This window comes from Canis lupus, chromosome 5 (genome assembly GCF_011100685.1).
Source record: "Canis lupus familiaris isolate Mischka breed German Shepherd chromosome 5, alternate assembly UU_Cfam_GSD_1.0, whole genome shotgun sequence".
NCBI lineage: Eukaryota > Metazoa > Chordata > Mammalia > Carnivora > Canidae > Canis > Canis lupus.
The window spans coordinates 80899796-80924882 of NC_049226.1; the positions used below are offsets into that span (position 1 = coordinate 80899796).

A 25087-nucleotide genomic window follows, 5' to 3' on the forward strand; every position below is an offset into this window, starting at 1 on the left:
GGCCCCCCTGGCGGCCCGGCCGTGGCTCCCCGCGCCGCGCCCCCCGCCCGCCGGCCCGCCGGGGAGGAGAGCCGGGCGGACGCGGCCCCCGGGCGGCTTCCGGCCCCAGGCTCCGAGCCAGCGCCCCCGCTGGGCCGGAGGGGAAGTGACGCTGCTGCCGGAAGATGGCGGCGCCGGCCACGGTCGCTTCGCCCGCCACGGCCTCGGCCGCCGCAGCGGCTCTCGGGGAGGTGGAGGATGAGGGGCTCCTGGCGTCGCTGTTCCGGGACCGCTTCCCCGAGGCCCAGTGGCGGGAGCGCCCCGACGTGGGCCGCTACCTCCGGGAGTTGAGCGGCTCGGGGCTGGAGCGGCTGAGGCGCGAGCCCGAGCGCCTGGCGGAGGAGCGAGCGCAGCTGCTGCAGCAGACGCGCGACCTGGCCTTCGCCAACTACAAGACCTTCATCCGCGGCGCCGAGTGCACCGAGCGCATCCACCGCCTCTTCGGCGACGTGGAGTCGTCCCTCGGCCGCCTGCTCGGCCGCCTGCCCAGCTTCCAGCAGAGCTGCAGGTGCGGCGGGCCCGGCCCTCGGGGCTTGTAGCCACTGGAGTAGCCGACGCTCCCCTAGCGCTTCCCCTGGGTCGGGCTCTCCTCCGAGCGTTTAAAAAATTCCTTTAAACCGCGCGCCTGCTTTCGAGGTAGGTGCTGTTATGCCCATTTCGTGTATGAGGACGTTGGGACAGCCGAGGGATCGTCTAGGGGCACGGCTGGTAAGCTTCCAAGTCGGGGGCAGCCCCGGTGGCGCAGCGGTTTGGCGCCGCCTGCAGCCTGGGGTGCGATCCTGGAGACCCGGGATCGAGTCCCACATCGGGCTTCCTGCAGGGAGCCTGCTTCTCCCTCTGCCTGTGACCCTCGTACGAGAGAAGCCGCGCAAAGCACCTCCACTGGGCCGGACGTAGCTGACCTTGCACGTCCCTGCCGTAGTCCACACGCAGGCCGGCCCAGAGCTTCACGGATGGAAGGCTGACCACAAAGTCTTTCCACTTGGAGCAGTAGCAATTATCAAAAAGTCTCTCCTTTTACTTATTTATTTAGATTTTATTTATTTATTCATGAGACACACACACACACACACACACAGGCAGAGACAGGAGGAGGGAGAAGCAGGCTCCACGCAGGGAGCCCGACGTGGGACCCGATCCCTGGTCTCCAGGATCACACCCTGGGCTGAAGGCGGGCGCTAAACCGCTGAGCCACCCAGGGATCCCCGAAGTCTCTCCTTTTAAAGCCACATTCTGCCTCTCTAGATCCTTAGCCTGTTATCATTAATTCTGCTTTTCAGCCTTTAAGGATAAAAGTTCAAGTTTTGAGTCCTTGGATATTTCCTCCAGAATAGGTGGGGGGGCCTCATAAAGCAGGTCTCTGCAATTACGGAGAAGTGAAGACTGGAAATAAAAGTTGAACAGCAGCCTAAGAGACTGAGGGAACTTGAGGGTAAGGTTGTAGCTTCTGAGCTGGTTAGTGATCACAAAAAAAGTAGCTAAGATTAACATTTACTGTGCGTCAGGTTCTGTGTTAAAGCGGAAGTCGGCTGCCGGCCTCCCTAGCGGCCTTGCGGTGGCTCCCCAGGCCCGCGCCCGCGCCCGCGCCCCCAGCCCGGCGGCTGATGCTATATACATCATCTTATTTAATCCTCCCATCCTTATGAGGTGGGTGCTAGTACTATTTGACCAATGAGGAAAAAGTTCAGAGAGCCTGAGTACCTTGCCACTGCCAGTTAAGTGGCAGATCTGGGTTCACATATTTTTATTGTTAGTTGTGTGATCTGGGACAAGCTGCCTAGCCTCTCTGGGATTAAAATTGCCTCAAGGGTAATAAATAGTACTTACATCACAGGTTTGGTGTGAAGATTAAATCATAGTTCACCGTAAATGCTTGGTAATTGTAGCTAAGTTTTGGATGTAGAGCAGTGAGCGACCAATATTCTCTTGTTTACTAGAAACTTTGTGAAAGAGGCTGAGGAGATCAGCTCCAACCGCCGGATGAACACCCTGACTCTAAACCGGCACACAGAAATCCTGGAAATCCTGGAGATTCCTCAGCTAATGGATACCTGTGTCCGGAACAGCTATTATGAAGAGGCCCTGGAGCTCGCGGCCTATGTACGCCGACTGGAAAGGAAGTACTCCTCCATCCCTGTCATCCAGGTAGCCAGACTGCCCCCAGAGGACTGGAACTCATGTTCTTATAATCAGTAATTCTGTGGTCATCACTGAACCTTCAGGCGGAAAATTTAGGGAAACTTTGCATGTTTCATATTGGTTTCTGCCAGCCAGGCAGGCTTGAACATGATTCATTCATGCAAGTGATAAGTAGTAATCACCTGCCAGACACTGACCTAGGTGCTGGGGAGACAATGAGACAAAAGCAGACAAGGCCCCAGCTTTCATGAATGTAAACTGACATTTGATAAATAAATAATATGATCCTTTCAGATAATGGTAAGTGTCTAAAGAAAATAAACTAGGGAATGGGTAGAAGACTAGGGTGAGGTACCCCAGGTAGAGCGGTCAGGAAAGGTTCTGCTGGAGAGATGAGACCCAGATGAGAGGGAGCTGCCCATACGAAGATGTGGGGAAAAAGCAAACCAGAAAGTGAAAGGAACAAGTATAGCAGACTGAGGAGGGAACAAGTTGGGAGTGTTTAAGGAATACAAAGATAGAAAGAAAAGAAAGGAAAGAAAAATAAAGACAGGCAGTGCGACTGGATTGCAGTGAGCAAGAGGACAGTATTGGGGAGCAGGTGAGGGAGGAGAACCAAACGGCCTGTAGGCCACAGTGAATAATTCCAGCTGGCCACAGCAGATGAGATCTTTGTTGGTTAGCCTGTAACATCAGCTATGTCTTCATGTATCCAGAAAGCAGTGGGCATGCTGATCACTATTCAGGGTAGTAGTGGACTGGGGTCTCGGAAGTGTCTTTCCCAGTGTGGTGTGACTGAGCCCCTATATTGTCAGGGCATTGTGAACGAAGTGCGCCAGTCCATGCAGCTGATGCTGAGCCAGCTGATCCAGCAACTAAGGACCAACATCCAGCTCCCTGCCTGCCTCCGTGTCATTGGCTTCCTGCGGTGCATGGATATCTTCACAGAGGCTGAGTTGAGGGTGAAGTTTCTTCAGGCCCGAGATGCTTGGCTCCGTTCCATCCTGACTGCCATCCCCAATGATGATCCCTATTTCCACATCACAAAAACCATTGAGGCCTGCCGTGTCCATCTGTTCGATATCATCACTCAGTACCGTGCCATATTCTCAGACGAGGACCCATTGTTGCCCCCTGTCTCAAGCGAGCACACTGTGGATGAGAGTGCCATCTTCTATGGCTGGGTGCTACAGAGAGTGTCACAATTCCTGCAGGTGCTGGAGACCGACCTTCACAGGGGGATAGGTGGTCGTCTAGACTCTCTGCTGGGTCAGTGCATGTACTTTGGGCTGTCCTTCAGCCGGGTGGGGGTTGATTTCCGGGGCCAGTTGGCTCCTGTTTTCCAGCGGGTAGCCATCAGCACTTTTCAGAAGGCAATTCAGGAGGCAGTGGAGAAGTTCCAGGATGAAATGAATTCCTACACCCTCATCTCCGCTCCCGCCATCCTGGGCAGCAGTAACCTGCCTGCTGCCGTGCCAGTCACTCAGCCGGGGACCCTGCAGCCACCCATGGTGCTCTTAGACTTCCCACCCCTTGCCTGCTTCCTCAACAATATTCTGGTTGCCTTCAATGATCTGCGCCTCTGCTGCCCTGTGGCCCTGGCACAGGATGTGACGAGGGTCCTGGAGGATGCCCTTGCCAAGGTGAGCACATACTGCTGGCTCTCTGTTGGGGCTTTCTTTGGTAACAGGTGGCCAGACTTTAGCAAAAAATAAGCCAGTCCATGTGATAGGTGGTTGCAGACTGAGGCTTAGTGGGGTTTTGGAGATTTTTCTGATTGAGAAGCTCTGGTTAGTCCCCCATCATGGGACCTAGAACAATTCATGAAGTGGCTCACCTGTAATAATGATTCAGTAGTGTATTAGTTTTCTACTGCTACATAACAAACTCCCACAAACATAGCAGCCTAAAACAACATACACATACATTTATCATCTTCTAGTTTCTTTGGATTGGGAGTCCTGGTTCCTCTGCTTACGATCTCACAAGGTTACAGTCAAAGTGTTGGCCAGGCTGCAGTCTCATCTGAAGCTTGGGGTCCCCTTTCAAGCTCATTCACGTTGGCAAGTTTCTGTTCTTTGCTGTTGTAGGTTTAAGGCCCTCAGGTCTTAGAAGTCACCTCACGCCAATGGAGAACGCCAGTGGCGTTCTTAAACGCCAATGGAGAACAGTTCTCCTGTGTGAGTCTCTTCTTTTAGGGAAGTCCTTAACCCTTTTTTTAAGAAGCTCATCTGATTAAGTTGGGTCCAAGGATATCCCTTGATTAATTCAAAGTCAACTGATTAGGGGCTTTAATTACATCTGCAAAATCCTTCACCTTTGGATTTTATATGAGTTAGAAACAAGCTACACATTCTGCCTCTAATCAAGGGAAGGGATTACACAAAGGAGTGGATGCAAGGGGATGGGAGTCATAAGAACCATCTTAGGATTCTACAGACCTAAGAAATACAACTAATGATATCGTGCACATTTTTACATATTTAAACCTTTAGATATTGGGATGCTTCTTACAACTTATGGTATCTTATAATTGCCGTCAGCCAGGTGGCAGTTGTGACGTGGTTATATAAAATCTTTCTGGGCCCAGATCTCTTTCTCTTGAGCTTGGTCGCTCTCATATCTCAAGAGTGTACTTTTTGCTTTAATAAACTTTCCCACTTGTGTTACTCAAAAAAAAAAAAACCAAAAACCAAAAATCTGTTAATAGCCTCCTGTAAGAGGAAGAAAGCATGAGCATTGAAACTTTGTAGTCATTGAAATTCAGGGATTGGTAATTTATATTATATATATATATATATATATATATATATATAATAACTTATATAGAATTTACTCCACGCCAGGTTGTGTTCATCATACTTTATACCTATTAAGACTTGATCCTCGCAACCCTAAGATTAGATCCTGTTGCAGGCCCCACTCTATAGATAAGGAAACTGAGGAACAGAGGGCATGAAGTGTTTAATCACTTGCAAGTCACAGAACCAAGTGGCACAGCCAGGACTTGAACCAGGAAGTGTAGCATACCCCCTGAGAGGGTCTGTGTTCTTAACTCTGTCACTAGGATATCCATCTATAATGTCAGTTAGATTGCTCTGTAATTTGTATGTCCCCCATCATGGGAACTTCTTTTCTGTGTTCTTTTATAATTTTCTAACAGTCTAGCTTCCTGGAACCTCAGAGGCCTTACTCAGGAGAAACCTTTTATAGTTTTGCTTCATTTTTCTGGATCCAGTATAGTTCTGGTCCAGATCATGTAGGAATCAAGAAACTCTTGCTGCTCTTGCACAGGAACTGATAAGTGCGCCAGTAATGGAACAAGTTGGGTTTGGGTCAGAAACACACCAGACAAGTGACAGAGTTGTGGGGAGCGGCCACAGTTCTAAATCTAAACAAGACAGTAATGCAGGGTACTGTTTGGTGTGACTTTCCTCATGGTGCCTCCATCTTCTAGGTAACCAAAGTGATCCTGGCCTTTCACCGGGCAGAAGAGGCTGCTTTCAGCACCGGGGAGCAGGAGCTCTTTGTCCAGTTCTGCACTGTCTTCCTGGAAGACCTTGTTCCTTATTTAAATCGCTGTCTCCAAGTCCTTTTTCCACCAGCTCAAATAGCACAGACCTTAGGTAAGAGAAAGGAGGGGAAAGAGCTTTTAAAACTACTTTTATTGATATAATTCACATACTAAATAATTCACCCAATTTGTTTTTTTTTTTTTTTTAAGATTTTATTTATTTATTCATGAGAATACACAGGAGAGAGAGAGAGAGGCAGAGACACAGGCAGAGGGAGAAGCAGGCCCCATGCAGGGAGCCTGACGTGGGACTCGATCCCGGGTCTCCAGGATCACGCCCTGAGATGTAGATGGCGCTAAACCGCTGAGCCTCCGGGGCTGCCCAATTCATCCAATTTGTAAAATTGTTTTTTAGAAATTATAGAGCGATATACAGCATTACCACCATCCAATTTTAGAACATTTCCATCACCCCAGAAAGCTCCCTCCCGCCCCGTGTAGTCACTCTCCAAGGCCCACTCTTAGCCCCTGGGGACCACTAATGTGCTTTCTGTTACAACAGATTTGCCTTTTCTGGACATTTCGTATCGATGAAATAATACAACACGGTGTGTATCTGGCTAAGTGGAGGAAGCACAAAAGAACCACATGTTGTATGATTCTATTTATATGAAATGTCCAGAGAAGGTGTTTTAAAAAGCTTTTTCCCAGTCTGCCTTCCCTTCCCTGTGCCACCTCTCCAAGCCAGGGCGGGGGTACAGAGCTCCCAGCAGGGCAGTCACTGGGTCACACACACAGTCATACAGGCTCAGGGAGGCCACCCTCCACTGTGCTGTTCCGGATTACCTTCAGTCTCGCGTGTTTACTGTATGGAATATATTGAAATTGTGTCCATCACATTTTTCCCTGGGACACATCGGCATTTAAATTTACTGAAACGTTATTCTGTTTCACTTTCTCTGCCCCCCGGGTTAGGCGTTCCACCCGCTCAGCTCTCCAAGTACGGAAACCTTGGACACGTGAACCTCGCCGCAGTCCAGGAGCCTCTGGCCTTCCTCCTGCCGAAGAGAGAGCTGGTCCTCTGTCTGGAGGACAAGGAGCTGGTGCCGGCGCCCCCCGCCGAGTCGGGCCTGGGCCCGGAGGCCACGGCCGCAGGGTGCGGTCACCCTGACGGTGCGCAGGAGCCCGCGGGCTCGGCGGAGGCGCCTGACGGGGACACCTCACCCGCGCCCCAGCCCCCCGCGGCGTCCGCGGGGAGGTGAGGCGGGACTCGCGGGGCACGGGACAGCCCCGAGGGGAGGCTGACAACGAATGAGAGGGGGAACCTCTGGGTCCCGCCTACACGTGGCTGATTATACAGTAAGAAACCGAATTCTGCTCAGCGGTTTAGCGCTGCCTTCGGCCCAGGGTGTGATCCTGGAGACCCAGGATCGAGTCCCACGTCGGGCTCCCTGCATGGAGCCTGCTTCTCCCTCTGCTTGTGTCTCTGCCTCTCTCCATCTGTCGTGAATAAATAAATAAAATCTTAAAAAAAAAAAAAAACGGAATTCGCAATGAGGCTGTGACGTCACGGAGGCGGGCTGCGCTCGGCGTCCCGGAAGGCGCGCGCGATCTGCGCGTCCCGGCGTCCCCCGCGGCGGGAGCGCCGGCCTACGGGGGCCGGGGAGGGCCGCGGCGGCGGCCGGGCGTCTGCGATGGGGCCCGGGCTGCTGCTGGGGCTGCTGCGGGCGCGGGCCCCGCCGTGGGCCTGGGGAGCGGCGCGCGGCGGCGGCCGGGCCTGCAGCTCCGCGCCCGCCCGGGACGGCCTCGAGGGTCCGGCGCGCCAGCGGTCGTACTGGCGCTACGTGCGCCGCCTGGTGCGGGGCGCGCCCGAGCCGCCGTACCCACACGTGTGCCAGGTCGGGGACCCGGCGCTGCGGACCGTGGCGGCCCCGGTGGAGCCGGCGCAGCTGGCGGGCCCCCAACTGCAGCGGCTGGTGCAGAGGCTGGTCCAGGTGATGCGGCGCCGGCACTGCGTGGGCCTGAGCGCCCCCCAGCTCGGGGTGCCGCTGCAGGTGCTGGCCTTCGAGTTCCCCGAGGCGCTCTTCCGCGCCTGCGCGCCGCGCCTCCGCGAGACCCGCCAGATGGAGCCCTTCCCCCTGCGCGTGGTGGTGAACCCCAGCCTGCGGGTGCTGGACAGCCGCCGGGTCACCTTCCCTGAGGGCTGCGAGAGCGTCGCCGGCTTCCTGGCCTGCGTACCCCGCTTCCAGGCCGTGCAGATCTCAGGTGCCGGGGAAGAGGGGGGTAGTGGCGGTGGCCTTGGGGTGGCTGGGCAAACGCGTGCACCTCTACCCCAGCCCACGGAGGCGGCGACCTCGGGTCTCGGGCAAGTTTTCGGAAAGCTCCGGTTAAGGTGCAGACCTGTGGAAGTGCAGGCTCCTGGAGTGGATGTGACTCACGACTGACCTATGGGGATGGAGGCTGGGGACAGCAGAGCCAGCTCGTCTGTGGCGTGTAGCTTGGGCTGGGAACGTGGGCTAGTTTCGATGTTACCTGCCACCAGGTCCCCTGCCCTGTGCCCTCTCACTTGCTGTCTCACGCACATTTACTGTTTAACCATTTGGATCCCTCTTGGTGGAAGGGCGGAAGTGGGGCCCAGCCTTGCCTGGCCCAGGGTGATAAGCCATTCCTGGTTTGTCACACCACAGGATGTTTTGTGGAATGGGATTTGTTGCCGCAGTTGAGAGGATTGTTCCTCTTGAGTAAGCCGCTTGGTCCAGGTCAGAAAGTAAACGGTATCCCTTTATCTTCCACTGTACCAAGTTGAAATACTTTGAGAAACTGAAGTAAATCAGCAGGACTTCAGAAATGGGAGGACTGTTGAGAAATGAAGCACCTTAGGAAGACCCTTTCTCACCTCAGACCCATTAGTAAGTCCTGCAACCTGTCAGCATTAGAACCGCATGGAGTGCTTGGTAGTGGGCAGACTTGAGGCATCTTTTCTGGGAAGGACAGGGGCTGCTGTCTACGTTCCTTTCTGATGTTGCCTCTTGTGAACAGGAACAGCCAGAGGCAGGGAAAAGGTAAGGAAATTAAAAATGACCCAGTTAAGCATATCCTTACCCAGGCTGTAACTTACTTTGCAGGGCTGGACCCCAAAGGGGAGCAGGTGGTGTGGCAGGCGAGCGGATGGGCAGCCCGTATCATCCAGCACGAGATGGACCACTTGCAGGGCTGCCTGTTCATTGACAAAATGGACAGCAAGACATTTACAAACATCCACTGGATGGAGGTGAATGATTAAAATTTTCCTGCTGCATCTGAAGATTCTGGAAACCAAAACATAAACACTTGGGCTTTGAGCTGGGCATGGCTTGCCTGATATCAACTTATATTGGCTTGGCTCTGACAGAAAACAATACATTGCCACACCAAGCTGGAGGAATAGATCAAAAATGTTTGCCTTGAAATCAGCCACGGACAAAATAATGCTTTCAACTTGAGAAGAAAATGAACCCCCCCAAAGAGCAGACATTTCCCAATGATTTTGTATGGTAATAAGTGGGGCAGATAAATAACCACTCTTAGTAGACATGATTTCATAGCCTGTATAATCTACCCCAAAGCCAAGATTTGTAATGACATAGTCCAAAAATAGCTGACTTTTGTTTAAAAATGCAACTTAAGACTATGGTTGACCATCTTCACTGAGTTTTTATTTTTACAAAGGGCTTGTGTGTCTTACCTGCAGAGTCCTTTGCTTTGGACAATAGTTTGCTTGTGTAAGTGAAACAGAAGAGAATGGCCACAGTTCATAGAAGTGTTTAATAATAATATTAACGCAAATGAGTACCCACACATTTTACAGGCTCACAGTTTTGGTCTCCACCTTCTGCCTTTAACAGATTTGGAGACGATTTTCCTGCAGAGATCTCTTGGGCAGCTGCTATTTGATTTGGCTCATTCTTTTGGCAGAGGTCATGGATCAGGGCTAGGGGAGGGATGAGAGTTGAGGAACAGTGAACCTCTTCCTATCACAATTAGAAACAAAGCAAAACTTGTGCTTCCTGGTCACTACACTTATTTTGGAAAAATAAATTAGCAGCATGCTGACCAATGATTAGCCTTAAGATACTGTCAGAGCGGGCAGCCCCGGGTGGCTCAGCGGTTTAGCGCTGCCTTTAGCCCAGGGTCTGATCCTGGAGACCCGGGATCGAGTCCCACATCAGGTGCCCTGTATGGAGCCTGCCTCTCTCTCTGCCTGTGTCTCTGCCTCTCTCTGTCTCTCATGAATAAATAAATAAAATCTTTAAAAAAAAAAAAAAAAGATACTGTCAGAGCTTTGCAAGAGGTGAGGAAATTTGTCTAGATACTGGTCTTGCCTCATTTTTCTGTTGTTTTGCAACACAGGTATTCTTACCAAAGTCCTCCAAGTTCTAGTAGCCATGTAGAAAGTTCAGTAAGTTGTTTAGGAAAATACTTGTTTTAAACAGTGGTTAACTAAACAAACCCAGTATGGCTTTCTCTAAATAGGACACATCTGGAGGCCTATGAGGTCAAGTAAAAGGGAACTGGCTCTCTTTGCATTAAACTTTGGAAAGGAACAGGAGCCAGCACTGCTCCAAGGTGAGGTTGGATACTCGGCCACTGGGAAAGGTCTGTAGAAAACTCATTTAGACTAAAAAAGCATCGATCCTTATGAAAATTAGAATTCCAGGACCTTGGACAATGTTCAGAAGCTCCTGCAGGGTGGCATCAGAATATTCTGATGCTTCCTCAGAGTGCTCTGAGGTTAACTGTCCTTACTGATGCCTTTGTAAAGTATATCAGTAACATTTGCCTGCAGCTTCCTGACCTGGGGCCCAAGGGTATGTGGTTGTTCAGGGTAGACCTTGGAGAAAGCCTGAAACTCTATTGCTGACAATGTGAGGTTTACTAGTGTAACCAAATCCATCTAGGAGGAAGGATTTGTCCAACTAAATACTACATGTATAGCTCAAGGCAACAAATCTGCGTTTCTAATAAAACCTTGCCCACCCCAGGGAGATGTATCAGCCACAATAACCACACCGCACAAGTCAGCATCTTGAGCTAAGGAGAGTTTAGAAGTCAACTACCAAAGTGAAAGCCAAGGGAGACAGAAGGCTTAGGACATAATTCCCAAGTAGGGAAGAGTGAATTTCAGGGTTAGCACTTAGGGCAGGAAATTCCTCTGCACCTACGAGCCATGTTTAACACAGATGGTGAGGGCACACATCAGTCTGAGGTTACTTCAGCCTCACGTGTGAAGAGGACATTCATCGCCCTGCCTCCTGTCACTGGTGGTGGAGAGAGGAATGGAGAGGCATGACATCGGTAACAGCCGTGACCAGAGCCATGAAGACGAACCACAGCAGCTCCAGTTTCTGTTAACTCCTGTGACTTGTCAAGGTGTCTAAGCAGTAGAAAGGAAGATTTTAAAAATAAAGCAAGCGACGACCTGATTCAAGTAAAGGTGACTGGAGGTAGAATAAGAAAGCACAAGTGACTAAAATGAAATAGTACGAGTGGGACAGTGTCCTATGCCAACTTCTAATCCGGTGTTTAAATAGTAATTAGTGGCTGAGAGCACCTAACTAAAGCGAGAGCCATGGGACGCCTGCGTGCCCAAGATGCTAGCCACAGTTGCTACGCAGGTGTCACCTGGAGGCCAGGCTTGCCGAGGCACCTGGTACTGAGGCAGGGCTAATGCCTCCACCCTGGAGAGGAGCACTTGGGCCCGACCCTTCAAAGAACCCAGCAAAAGTTGCCTGAATTCAGCACCCATTCCTAACCAAATCAGAAACACCACAGTGCAAAGCTACCAAGATCTAAGAGTTGGCCACATCATCAGTTCTGGACAATTTGGGTTTTAATAAAACATAGAGCAATAATATTGGCTTTTGGAAGGGGAGGGGAGCTGTACCAACCGGATGCCAGGCCTTTTGTGTATTCATATGCAAGCAGTCAAGGATCAAGTCTGCTACTCAAACAGCATTTCTAGGGCTGCCAACTCTAGAGCCTTGGAAGGGTCTCAAGGAGTCAAAAATTCTAATGGCCATAGGGGCTAGGCAGGCAACCCGAAAGAGGGAAGCTGACCACGTGGGGATGCGTGAGCCGGAGAGCCTGTTCTGCTTCTGAGCAGGGAAGCCCCTGCTAGGCTGTGGCTGACTGGATGCCTCACGGGGACACAGGCCCAGCACCACCTAATCTCCCAGAAGCCAGATAATTTTTACATCAATTCTTGACTTTTCAGTGTTGCCAACAGACCAAACCAAACAGCTACAGGCCACATCCGGCCCACAGGCCCAGTCGGCAGGAAGAACTGTCCAGGTGCCACATTTACAAGGCTTGGGGGGAGGGGTAGTCGGGGTCTGCCAACCTGACTGGAGGTCAGGCCTGGGAACTGCAGTAGGTGGCAATACCCTCCTCCTCTGATGGAGGGTGCAGAGAGAGAACCAGGGGGTCTTTCTAATGGAAGCAAGTATGGCCTTCAGGGAGCCCCAGAGAATAACCAAAGATGAGATCACTCAAGTGGCTCAAGAGGGAAAAGGATTTATTAGCCCATTTCCAGGGCAGAGAGCCAGGAGCAGTGGCGGGGTTCGGTGTTCTCACATTCAGAGGGAAGAAAAGGCAGCAGTGAAACCCACCTGACTGCCTTCACTCATTCTGATCTCCACAGCTCTGTGCTCACAAAACCCATCTTTCCTCTCGCAGGGAGGACACAGAGCCCAGGATGCTGACCTGGGAGGTTGGGAATAGCTTGGTTTTACTCTTGGCCTTTACAGGCAGGGCTTGGGCTGGCGACCCAGGGCGTCAGTCATAGTGTTCACAAAGAGTAAAACCCGGGTTAGAAGGAACAGGTGGATGGGCCTGGCAAGCCGTTCTGAAGGTCGGCAACAACCCCACAGTGCGGGCTGCTCCTACTCCTTGATGCTTCTGGGAGATTTTAATTTTATTTATAAACAAGACAAAAATCCAAGCAGCATTAATTTAGGGGAACAAAGAAAGGTTTAAAAAACAAAACAAAAAACAGGGGCAGGACAAGGAGTTGGTGAGCATCCAGAAGAGGAGGAGGAGGAGGAGGAAGTAGGAAGAACCAGTATTCCACCCAGTGCCGAATGTGCTTCTGTGTCTTTGTGGCCAGGGAGGCCCTTCTTTTATGCTCCCCGGCTGGCGGCCAGACAGCAGAGGGGACGCTGTAGTGACGTTAAGATGAGCCCCAGTGCCCTGTCTGGCCACTGACCTGGGGAGTGCCGTGGATTTATTACCCCAATCTACCTCCCACCTTCACCATCACCAAGTGAAGAAATTTTTAACTCTCCTGTCCAAAGTCCTCTGAGAATTTCTTCACTTTCAAGAGGTCATCTGCATTCACGGTGGGCCGAGTGGTGGCCAGAGACCGGAGCATGTCCGACTGCAAAGACAAGGGCACGAGCTGAGGAGCAGCCAGGGCTCTAGGCAGGGCTCTAGGCCTCCTTGTGTCGCAGTCCCATGTGGTGTTGCAGGAAGAGGCCTGCATTCGTGGTCATTCCCAGCCCCAAATGCAAAGCTCCTCTGATTGCCTGGCTCCTGCCTGAATGTCTCCCGTGACAGGACCGCTCTTCCCTCCTAAGGCAGCTCATGTCGTCTGAACAGGCCTACTTCTCATCTGAAAGAATCCAAGCTCCCCTCATCTCTTAACTGCTGGGAGAAGCTCATTCTGATTGCACACCCGCCACATCGGCAGACACCTGCCACACACGGCAGGCAAGACCCTCAGCAAAACCAGGATGAGGAGGGGCAAGCCCAGTCCCATTAGGCTCCCTATGCAACGGCATTGAAACAAACTGCCAACAGATGCTCGCTGCCTCCATGGCCACTCACAAGCCAAACCCATGGAATGATGTAGTCGCACCAGCTGGCCTTTACTCTCGCTGAAGAAAATAAATGCTCGTGCTGCGGCCTTCATCCTGGGCCCCCACTGAGTCTAATGGCAGGAGTCCCAGCTATCCAGAGCCCCAAAGGCCATTCCCTGTTTCAGAGGAGCCACAACAGCCCAGGACGAAGAAGGGGAGAAGCCTATTTTTATTTTTAGACCCAAGACCCCAGTTTTTCTGGGTTCTGTGCAGTCCTTCTCCCAACCAGCCACTTACCATGCAAACCACAGGCTCTAGGAGTTTGTCACCGGGGACATCCATCCAAGTCATCTCCATGGCCCCCGGGTCCCCTGGTGAGCATGGGGTCAGGAGGTCATCGATCATAACGCTAGGGTTGGTGCGGGAAGGGCCACAGACCTGAAATCAACCAGGAATCTGACTGGAGGGGTTGCACCTCAGTGCTTGGGGAAGGGACAGGATCCTCAGACTTCTGAGTCCTGAAGAGAAGGTCGTGGTAGGGTATGAATGCATGCCTGGCTTTCTAGGTCATCACTCTGAGAAGAGAATGAATCCTGCAGAACTCTCGGGCCGGTAGTCAAAGCAGCTCAAAGCGGGATTTCAGAGGTTTGTGATTAGCATGCTATTCTAGGCACTGTTCTCTAGAATCTCAATTTGTGGCCCAAAATGTCGATAGCTTCCCCTTCCTCATTAACTCCATCCAATCTCACCACAAATGCAGTGACGCCAAAAATGTTTTTCTAACCACAGTCTGCTTTACTGGTAACATCCTCCCAAATATCCCAAAGCTAATTCCCTCACTTCCTTCAACTCTTGACTCAAACATCCCCTGCGGTGGCTTATCCCTTAAGATACAACCTGCCTTGGGACGCCTGGGTGGCTTAGTGGGTTAAGCACCCGACTCTTGATTTCAGCTAAGGTCATGATCTCAGGGCCGTGAGATCAAGCCCCGTGTTAGGCTCCACAACAGGCATGGAGCCTGCGTGGGTTCTCTCCCTCTGCCTCTGCCCCTCCCTGCTGCCCCCCATTCCAGTTCTCAACTTTCTCTCTTAAAGGTAGGGGTGGGGCAGAAGGTAGAAAGGATATGAGATTAAGGGCAGCCTGGGTGGTTCAGCGGTTTGGCGCTGCCTTCCGCCCGGGGTGTGATCCTGGAGACCCGGGATCGAATCCTGCGTTGGGCTCCCTGAGTGGAGCCTGCTCCTCCCTCTGCCTGTGTCTCTGCCTCTCTCTCTGTTTCTCATGAATAAATATTTTTTTTAAAAAAAAGAATATGAGGGATCCCTGGGTGGCACAGCGGTTTGGCGCCTGCCTTTGGCCCAGGGCGCGATCCTGGAGACCCGGGATCGAATCCCACATCGGGCTCCCGGTGCATGGAGCGTGCTTCTCCCTCTGCCTGTGTCTCTGCCTCTCTCTCTCTCTCTGTGACTATCATGAATAAATAAATAAAATCTTTAAAAAAAAAAAAAAAAAAAGAATATGAGATTAAAAAAAAAAATACAACTTTCCCCAGTGCACCTGGTGGCTCAGCCAAGTTGGACGGTTAAGCATCCAACTCTTGATCTGGGCTCAGGTCATGATCTCAGGGTCGTGAGATGAAGCCTTATGTCATGCTCAGTGGGTTGTCTCCCTGGAATTCTCATTCTCTTAAATCTTTTTTTTTTTTTTCTTTAAAGAATACAACCTGCCCACCCAACTCCAAACTTCAGAGACACCAGACTCCATCCCCTGCTGTCATCCCCCTCATTGCTCTCTCAGAAATGAGTATCTTAAAAAAAAAAGAAAGAAAGAAAGAAATGAGTATCTTTTCAACTAGAGATGAGGCTCCTAGAGGTCAGGGACTTTTGTCTGCTGTGGTCACAAATGTCTCTCCGGGTCCTAGAACAGCACAAGGCACATAATAGGACCCTCTGCAGACATTCGACAGAGATACGAGGTGTGAGAGGAGTTCCACCTTAGAGAGGGTGATTCTATACCCACCACTCTTCAGACACTGAGTGGGGTCCCCACATGACAGCACAGCGCTGACTGTGAAGGTGGCAGGGGTGAGTGGCACAGTGCCATGTCCTCTGGCTTCACACAATCCAAGATGGACATATTTGAGCAAAAGAACTACAAGGAAGGAGAGAGCAGGTGCAAACCAGAGGGCTCCCTTGTACTTATCCTTGGTTCTCCAGGAGACCAAACATGTCACCTGAGCAGCCAAGGAACTGGCAAAGAAAGCTGATCTCCCCATTCCTGTGACACTTTTTAAGCAACTCCTTGCTGGCCCACTCACCAGGTGTGGAGCCCAACGTGGGACCTGAACTCACAACCCTGAGATCAAGACCCATGCTGAGATCAAGAGTTGAATGCTGGGCAGCCCGGGTGGCTCAGCGCTTTAGCGCCGCCTTCAGCCCAGGGCGTGGTCCTGGAGACCCGGGATCAAGTCCCATGTCGGGCTCCCTGCGTGGGGCCTGCTTCTCCCTCTGCCTGTGTCTCTGCCTCTCTATCTCTCTCTCTGTCTCTCATGAATAAATAAGTAAAATCTTAAAAAAAAAAAAAGTTGAATGCTTAACCAACTGAGCCCCCGGGTGCCTCCGCACTCACCTTTTTGAAGTGTGTTGCTGACTGAACTTTTCTGACAGGCTGCATGAGGGAGTCCCGCACAATGATGCTGATGTCGGCACCTGAGTAGCCTTCCGTCTTCCGGGCCAGCTCATGGATGTTGGCATCCGTGAGATTGTGGGGAGTGCTCCCCAGATGCAACCGGAACATCTGGGCACGGGCAGCCTCCTCGGGCAGTGGGATGTAAATCCTCTTTTCAAACCTAGAGAGCCAAGCACATGGCGGGACTTGAAAAGAGACGGTATAAGTCTTCATGGAGAGGGGCTCTGGGGCCCTCCAGAAGCTGCCTCACTCAGGGCTCTGCTCACCATGCAGATATGAAGAAGCCTCCAGGGAAACGGAGTCAGGCTGCACCACTGCCAGCAGCAGGTTGACTATGGCTGGAGAAAGACCTCAGCCCCTGGCTCCTACTGGGGAAGACTCACCTCCTTCTAATGGCTGAATCCAACACCCATGGGATGTTTGTGGCACCAAGAACCAGAGTCCCATCGTTGTTATTCCCCACCCCTGTGGAGAAAGGGAAACAGACGCTGACTCAGAACACCTGCCAGGATTAGGGAGCAGCTGTAGGAAGCACCTCAGGGGCTTTGTGTGTTCTGCTCTGGGGCCATCGCTGTGCCACCAGCAACAACCAGCTTTGCTGGGCCAAGAGCCTTCTCTGAAGCCCTGGCCGCCTCGGGAAGGGCAGGGGCTGGGGGGCAAAGGCCTGTGGAGAGGGAGCCGAGAACTGCTTCTCTGACCTCTTCCCTCCGCCCCACGGCCCATCCCCTCCAGCTGCAGCTACATAATGGAGCCCGGCTGGCTCTGGGAGGACCGCGAGCCGGGAGGGCAGCCAGCACCGGCACGCACCCTGCATCTGAACCAAGAACTCCGTTTTGATCCTTCGGGCGGCCTCACTCTCATTTTCATTGCGGGACCCGCAGAGGGAATCCACCTCATCGATGAAGATGATGGAGGGCTTGTGCTGCCTGGCCAGCTCAAACAGGTTCTTGACTAGCCTGTGAAGGTGACAAGGGGGGCCGGGATCAGGACACCCACACCCACACCCACCCCAGCCAGGGGCCCAGTCACTGCTTCTCCTGCCCTTCCCACAGACAGGTCAAGACTCTAGTCATGCCTGGATTTCCAAGGAAGCGGGCATCACAAATCCGCCGGCAGCACTGTGCCACGAGAAGCAGCCCACCTTGGCGGCAGCCCCACTCATAAGCTCTGGATTTAGGACAAGTCACATCCCCCTTTACTCAGCCTCAATGTCATCCTCTGCAAAATGGGAGTCGGTGTGGAAAATAACTAAACCACACGAAGTCCCCAATAGAGGACACCTGCCTGATACCCAAAGATCGTGACTGCCTTTCCCTTTCCTGTACGAAGACGTCTCTCCCACATTCCCATTCAGTCTCAGCAGTCTTTGTCGGGACAGCGTCCCACCCGGGGAAGCTGGCATCATTCCCCTCTGCTGGCCGCTTCCCCCGACACCCAGCAGCAGTTCCTCTGGGCGGTGGCTCAAGGGCAGGGAAGCAAGGTGTGGCAGCTGACTTACTTCTCACTCTCCCCCAACCACTTAGACATCAGGTCCGAGGAGGACACAGAGAAGAAGGTGGAGTTGTTGGCCTCCGTGGCCACTGCTTTGGCCAGGTAGGATTTCCCTGTGCCAGGGGGTCCGAAGAGCAGTATCCCTCGCCAAGGCGTACGCTTGCCTACAACAAAGAATAATCGGAGGTGAGCTTCCTCCTAACTGGGGAAAGGGAAGAGAAAAAAGCCAAAGGCACTTATTTACTATAAGTACGACCAGAAGAGAAAGGTTCTACAAGACAACCGATCCTGGCAGCAAAAATAAAGGGAACTGAATTACCCACTGAGAACCGGCTCCTAGCCCTGGGCTCAAGACCCCCAAGACCCTGCAAAGTGACGCCAGCTGGCACTGACCCTACTCACCCACTGGGACAGTCAAGTCAAAGTTCTAGTCGCAGAGGTGTCTGACACCAGAGAGAAGCACAGAGCAGATGACTGTGATGATCGGCCCTGAGGCCTCTCCTGCCCGAGTGCCCACTGAGGGCAAAGAGCTGAGTGGCCACCTGTTCCGGGTCACCTTCAGAGGGGGAGCCCTGAGCTGGCTTCCTCGGAAGCCTGCTGTTTTCACATCTGGGCTGAAAGCAGCTCAACCCTTACCTGTGAACAAGTGTGGGAATTTAATTGGCAAAATGACAGCTTCTTTGAGGGCTTCCTTGGCCCCCTCCAGCCCAGCCACATCATTCCACCGAATGTTGGGCTTCTCTATCACAACAGCACCTGCAAGAGGCAAGTAGAGCCTTTGACCTGGAGCCCAACTGATAGGTCTGAGCTGACCCTCCGGGGGGCCCTCACCACATCTCTCCCTCCCATTGCCGCGGGGCCTCGGGCCGCTTACCCATCAGTTGTTCTTGCAATTTCTTTTTCTCTGGGTTGTCCCCTTCACTGTCACTATCACTGCTGGGAAAGGAGACAGAAGATGACATGCTAAAGCAAGAGGCAGCTGACAAGGAGGTTCTGAGAGCACAACACTCACGTCCACATCCTCCAGGAAACACCTGCATCACCCACCCTTGTTTCTTCATTAAGGTTGTAAGAATAGGGGTGCCTGAGGGGCTCAGTCGGTTGAGCGTCAGCCTTTGGCTCGGGTCATGATCCCAGGGTCCTGAGATCAAGCCCTGCATCAGGCTCCCTGCTCAGCGGGGAGTCTGCTTCTCCCTCTTCCTCTGCCTCTCCCCCCTGCTTGTGCTCTCTGTGTCAAATAAATAAAATCTTAAAAAAAAAAAAAAAAAGGTAAAAGGTAGTAAGAATGGAGATGTGTGCCCTCTCTAGAAGGCTAATGGGGGACATGTACTTTGGCTGGACTTCAGGAACAGCTGGGCAAGCAACCGGAGCTGTCACTGGCCTCTCACACAGACTCACAACCAGATATCAAGTGGCTGTGATTCAGAGAAGAGGTGAAGTATAAGACTAAAGAGGGGCACCAAGGAAGGGAACATAGTCACTGGTCTCCCCCCAGGGCCAACCTCTAATGGGACAAGCGATTTGCCATCCTTAAAACTCTTCTGGCCCTCTCAGAGATGTTAACCTCCTGCCTATTCCTTGTCCCTTCCCAGGGTATGTCTCCCTCTCTGGGGAGCCCTGTCAACCCGGGAGCAGAGCCTCCCACCACTGGTGGGGTGGCACACACCCGCCTCTCCTGCTCCATCCACGACCCTCCTGCCTGGGACCCTCCCCTTCGCCTCCAGGACACCGTTGGCTCCCTGGCATCTGTGTGGTAGGCAAACCACAAATGTGAGGAGAGAGGCTGCAGAGCAAACACTGCCTTTGGAGTCGGAAACAGAAGCCCTGGGTGTGGGACCAGACTCCATCAAGTGCAGCTCTGTGACCTGGGCCATCTCTGAACTTGAGTCTGTTGCCTCATCTGTCACATGAAGACAGTAACTCTGATCACAGCAGCAGCTGACACATACTGCCTCGTTACTGCACGCCACACTTTACCCTCAGGGCTTTACCCGCACCATCTCTTGCTCCTTAGAGCAACGCTGGGTGGGAAGGCGCGTTATCTTTCTTCTACAGATGAGGGGCCTGGACGCACAGGGGGTCATGGCACTTGTCCATGGTCACATGGCTAGGAAGTGGCAGCACTAGGATATACCCTCAGAGCCCGACTGTGGAATCCAAGGCTTGCAACCTCCCTGCTGGCTCACATTTCACTCACAGCTCTCCTGTGTGGATCCAACAAGATCCCATCCAAGGAAATAGTGTGCACAGTGCCCGACAGAGGCAGCTGGGGCATCATCCCCGGTACGAGTGTTATTCTCCCAAAGGAAGGCCGCATTAGCACCAAGAATGGCAGCGACTCCTACAAAGGACACATGCTCGTGGGGTCTCTGGTCCCAGCCGGGCCCTCCACTCCTCCATACTCACCCCTTGCTCTCACTCTGATTTTCTTTCACTGGCTTCTTGCCATGCTTCTCTTTGTTTCGTAAATAATCCTTCAGCTTCTCGGCCCGATCTAGGTACTGCATGCACTTGGCTCGAATGCTCTCCTTGGCCTTGTCGCTGTGTGCCTCATCTGCAAAAGGGGAATTGGAGAGAGTGTACCTACCCTGCCCTGGCAGGGGCTCTACGGCCACGGAGGGCCCTGCGTGTGACTCACATTTGATAGCGTGTAGGAAATACTCCACGGCATGCTGGTAGAGCCGGAGTGCCTCCTCGTAATTCTTGGCTTTATCCTCTTCTGTGGCTTTTGTCACCAGATCAATGGCTTTCTGGAAAGGCAGAGCAAATACCTCAGTGCTTCCCAAGAGACCCAAAAAGCCCTTGGGGTCCCAGGGCAGCAGGAACCCTGCAGATCTGTTAGTCGCCCACCATTATGTCGGTCTGTTTTCCAACGTCAACTACAAAGGCCTTGAAATGGAGCTTTAAAAGACAGCAGCCCTCTTCACAATACACTCATCCGGTTAAAAGCAAGCTCCTTCTCAGTTTCGCTCTGGATCTCAGCACGTGGAAACCTGACCAAATATCTCAGATTAAGGCTCAAGGGGAGAATCCACTTTCTGTTCCTTGCCTCAAGGGAAAGAAAAGTGGCCGTGGGGCCACTGCCTGGAAAAGGGGAAACACCAGAACCAACTGATTGTTGTGCTGCTCGGCATAAAGGCCAGAGAAGAGCCAGCCCTTCTAAGAGACTGACCAAAGGGATCTCGACCTCCTACTGGCCCAACCTGCTTCTCTGTGGTGAAAAGAGAAGATGGTTTTCCTAAACTTGCTACTTAAGGAAGGGATGCTTAGACACATGGGTCAGTATACCAGTAGCTCTAGTAAGAAAAGCGCTTGCTGGCAAGCCTGGCCAGTCAGCTAAGTGTCCAACTCTTGGTCTCGGCTCAGGTCATGGGTCAGGAGATCAAGCCCCACATCAGGCTCCAGGCTCAGTGTGGAGTCTGCTTGAAGATCCTCTCCCTCTGTCCCTCCCCCCACTGGCACATATGCGCTCTCTGGAAGGGAGGGAGGGAGGGAGGGAGGGAGGAAAGGGTTTGCTTACTCCAGAGACATATATGTGCTAATTGAAGAGAGTAATCCTATGGAATCTTCCAAGAACTGGGTGAGCATATCTTTGTGAATCTCACAAATCCTATAGGTCTGTGCTCTAGACTGAACTCAAAAGCATGCTGGATCTTTCAGGCAGCTGCCCCACACCTACATACCCAGTTTTAGAAACCATTGCTTCACCAACCCAGGAAGCATTACCAAAATTATCCTCCTCAAGCTGATCAGCACTAGACACCAGGCCGGCAGATCCCAATGTATACACACAGTTCCGTCCACAGCAAACAATAAACCTTCTGACGAGCTCTTGGCAGGGCTCAGGCATCTGTGCAGCCCTTCCTCATCTGACAGCAAGAGGTCTCAGAAGGACAGCTAGCTCTACGAAACTAACAGGAGTAGGTTAGGCCAGGCTGATGATAAATGAACTCACCAGGTTGATGAGGGTAGGAAAGGTGAAAAAGTGTTGGCTACTATTTTCAAGCGCAGCTACCTCTGTTACCTACAAATACAGGATGGCCAGGAGCCCAGAAACTTCAATGATTAGCTCAAACAAGCTTCTCTGGTCTACTCTCCCTCAATAATGTCTCTTCAGATAAGACAATGAAACCAATTCTCCTGTCCCTTGTGGCTTCTCTCCTCCAGAACAAACATGCCCGGTTCCTTGGACTTTTTCACTCTATATGCCTTCCTGCTAGGGTCTGTCCTTTTGAAAGCAGGGCTCAGACAATACTCAAGGTACACTCTGCCCCCCTCCCTTCCAGATACTTTATTAATTAATGCACCTAAGAGCACATTAGATCTTTTTGGCAAGTGCATACAATGTTTCACCGGCAAGAGGCCTGAGCTGCAAGTTGAAGAATTATGTGTAACACAAGGGTGAGGTGATGAATAAAACTGCCAGCCTGCAGCATCTCTAGTAACACATATGGCAGGGATGAGCATGAAGGACAAGGGTAAGGAAGATGTGCTAACAGAAGAGCTGGCAAACGGTAAAGGACCAGATGGTAAATAGGTTAGACTTTCCTGGCCATACAATCTCTGTAGCAACTCCTCAACTACGCCTCTGTAGCACAAAAGCAGCCATAGAAAGTAAATGAAGGAGCAGGAATGTGTTCCAATAAAACTTTATTTATAGATGCTGAAATTTGAAATTCATGATTTTCACGTGTCATGAAATATCTTTTCCCAGCCTTTTAAAAACATGAAAACCTACCACATTATGTTAAGTGAGAGGAGCCAGTCACAAAGGACCACATATTGTATGATTCCACTTATTTAAAATGCCCAGAATAGGGGCCCCTGGGTGGCACAGTCAGTTGAGCATTGGCCTCTTGGTTTCTGCTCGTTTGGTGTGCTTGGGGTCATGGGATCGAGCCTGGAGTGGGCTCTGTGCTTAGCGAGGAGTCTGCTTGAGGTTCTCTTTCCCTCTGTCTCTCCCCGCTCTAAAATAAAAAAATAAATATTTATTTTTTAAATAAATCTTTTAACAAATAAATGAATAAGCCAACGAATGAGTGAATGAATAAAATGCCCATAATAGGCAAATCCATAGGGACAGAAACTAGAGGAATAGAAGATTATTTATTTTACAGAGAGAGAGAGATGTGAGTGGGAAGGGCAGAGGGAGAAGGAGAGAATCTCCACACAGACTCGCTGCTGAGCGTGGAGCAGTGCGGGGCCGGATCTCACAACCCTGAGATCATGACTTGCGGCAAAATCAAGAGTCGGAGGCTTCACTGACTAAGCGTCACAGGGATCCCTTAACGAAGCTTTTACTAGCAACGTGAAGACATTCCTAGCTCACAGGGAAAACTGGGCAGGTGGGTCTGCGGGCCGAGTCAAGGAAGGCCCGGAAGAGGGGAGCACTCGCGGCGGAGGCCCGCCGGGGGGCCCGGTTCGCTCCGGCCTCCGTCCCACTTCTTCCTCCCCCTCAGGCGTCCGAAGGCCGCGGGTCGCTCTGGGCCCGGCCAAATGCCCGCTCCTCCGCGAAGCCTCGCCCGCCTCCTTCGCAGGCTGTACGCTGGGCACCGTGTTAAGAACGCTTTACCGGAGCACTCAGCCCAGGGCCCCCGTCACAGCAACCCGGTGCCCGACAGGTGCCCGACAGGTGCCCGACAGGTGCCGCCCCACTCCGCTGACAGGACAGCTGCCGTGCCGAGATCCCGAGGCTGGCCCAAGGTCACGGGCGAGGGCGAGGGCGAGGGCGAGCGAGGGGCAGAGGGAGCCCGAAGCCCAGGTCTGCGGCCGCACCTCGGGACGCGTCGGTCGTGCTCGCAGGGGGCGCCACCCCAGCGCCGGGCGAGAGCCGGGGGATGCAGGAGGGGTCGCCGGCCGCACGGAGGAACGCGAGGCCGCGGGAGGCGGCCCGACTGCGCGGCCGAGGGTCCCGGGCGGCGCCCGCCCGCCCCAGGACGCTGATCCCCGCCGCGGCACCCGGCGGCCTCCGGGCTGGGCCGGCCCCGCCGCGCGGAGGGGACTGGGCGGGACTCCCGGCGGGGGCAGCCCGCGGCCCGGGCGCGTGGGAGCGGGAGGCGGCGGCGGGGCGGGGGCGAGGCCGCGGGCCCGGGGCTCCGAGCAGGCCGCCCGCCCGCCCGCCCGCCCCGCCGCCCCGCAGGCCGCGCCGCGCCTCCTCCGGCTTCCGGAGACCCAGCCGGGCCGACCCGAGGTACCTGGAGGGTTGACGTTGTCATTTCATCTCCTGGGTCGGCCCCACACCCCGCGGCGCTGCTTGCGGCCTCGGTCCGGCCCCGGGGAGCCGAGCGGCTGGGTCGGGGGCGCGGAGCCCGGCGGTGGGCGCTGGGCGCGGGCAGGGCGTCCGCTCGCAGCCGGAGCCGAGTCGCAGGGCGAGCGAGGAGAGCGGCCCAGAGCGGTCGGGCCTGAGCCGCGCGGCTGCCCCCCGGCGGCCACGGCTGGCACTGCAGGCTCCGCCCCCCGCGGCGGCGGGGCGGGGCGGGGCCTGAAGGGGCGGGGCCTGCGGGGCGGGGGCGGGGCGAGGCCAGGGGCCGGGAGGCTAGAAACCCCAAGCCCGAGACCCCGTTTCTAGTAAAATACCGCCTGTAGGACAGTTTTTCTTGCACAGTAAACCTAACTTCCTAGAACTTTGGGTTTCTGACCCCTAATAGGGTTAAACTAATAATTAGTGTCTACTTTGTCAGGCTTTTCAGGGGAATAAATGAGCTAGCTGGTTAACGTCAACAGCGTATCCCACACTGGGGACTCAGTCTCCGGTAATTTATTGTTTTGAGAGACAGAGAGCACGAGCTGGGAGAGGGGCCGACGGAGAGAGGGAATCTCAAGCTGACCCTGAGCAGCGCAGAGCCAGAAGTGGGGCTGATCTCAGGACACAGAGATCATGACCCGAGCAGTAATCAAGAGTCAGATACTTAACTGGCTGAACCACCCAGGCACCTCCTCTGTTAACTATTATTATGACGCTAGTGGTTCTGTCTAAAGTTAGCTCTTGTTTTTTAATATTGATCCTTCTACTTTTCTCTTTAAGAAAGTGGTTTTCTTTCTTTTCTTTTTTTTTAATTTTTTAATTTTTTTTTAAGTAGCCTCTCCACCCAACATGGGGCTTGAACTTACAGCCCCAAGATCAAGAGTTCTTTTTCTTTTTTTAAGACTTTATTTATTAGGGCAGCCTGGGTGGTTCAGCGGTTTGGCACCGCCTTCTGACCCAGGATCTTGGGTCTCCAGGATCCAGTCCCACGTCAGGCTCCTTGCAGGGAACCTGCTTCTCCCTCTGCCTGTGTCTCTGCCTCTCTCTCTCTCTCTCTCTGTCTTTTTTTTTTTTTTTTTTTAAGGATTTTATTTATTTGACACAGAGAAAGAGCACAAGCAGGGGGACAGGCAGAGGTAG

The 25087-nt window shown here is 52.9% G+C and overlaps 2 protein-coding genes across 6 annotated transcripts; one reads left to right on the top strand and one right to left on the bottom strand.

Moving 5' to 3' along the window:
* Positions 1 to 136: 136 nt before the first annotated feature.
* On the top strand, positions 137 to 9363 carry COG8 (component of oligomeric golgi complex 8). Of its 3 annotated transcripts, none has more exons than XM_038538484.1 (5): positions 138 to 547; positions 1977 to 2184; positions 2994 to 3821; positions 5636 to 5804; positions 8818 to 9363. In XM_038538484.1, the coding sequence occupies exons 1-5, from the start codon at positions 165 to 167 to the stop codon at positions 8973 to 8975; spliced, it is 1746 nt and encodes a 581-aa protein (XP_038394412.1). In that variant the 5' UTR covers positions 138 to 164; the 3' UTR covers positions 8976 to 9363. The 3 variants fall into 3 exon arrangements, with proteins under 3 accessions (XP_038394413.1, XP_038394412.1, XP_038394411.1); XM_038538483.1 differs by lacking the exon at positions 8818 to 9363 and adding an exon at positions 6668 to 7234; XM_038538485.1 differs by lacking the exon at positions 5636 to 5804 and having other exon boundaries at positions 137 to 547.
* VPS4A (vacuolar protein sorting 4 homolog A) lies at positions 5126 to 24058 on the bottom strand. 3 transcript variants are annotated; one of them, XR_005360206.1, is made up of 12 exons: positions 23898 to 24058; positions 20342 to 20453; positions 20110 to 20257; positions 18578 to 18639; positions 18340 to 18459; positions 17711 to 17867; positions 17020 to 17168; positions 16596 to 16677; positions 16153 to 16372; positions 13825 to 13965; positions 8811 to 11105; positions 5126 to 5799 (listed from the first exon to the last, which is right to left on the bottom strand). XR_005360206.1 is itself a non-coding variant. In XM_038538486.1 (11 exons), exons 1-11 carry the CDS (start codon positions 23916 to 23918, stop codon positions 13005 to 13007), a joined length of 1314 nt encoding a protein of 437 aa, XP_038394414.1. In that variant the 5' UTR covers positions 23919 to 24058; the 3' UTR covers positions 12228 to 13004. The 3 variants fall into 3 exon arrangements, 2 of the variants coding, with proteins under 2 accessions (XP_038394414.1, XP_038394415.1); XM_038538486.1 differs by lacking the exons at positions 5126 to 5799; positions 8811 to 11105 and adding an exon at positions 12228 to 13106; XM_038538487.1 differs by lacking the exons at positions 5126 to 5799; positions 8811 to 11105 and adding an exon at positions 12228 to 13106 and having other exon boundaries at positions 18578 to 18636; positions 23898 to 24054.
* Between the last annotated feature and the right edge of the window lie 1029 nt (positions 24059 to 25087).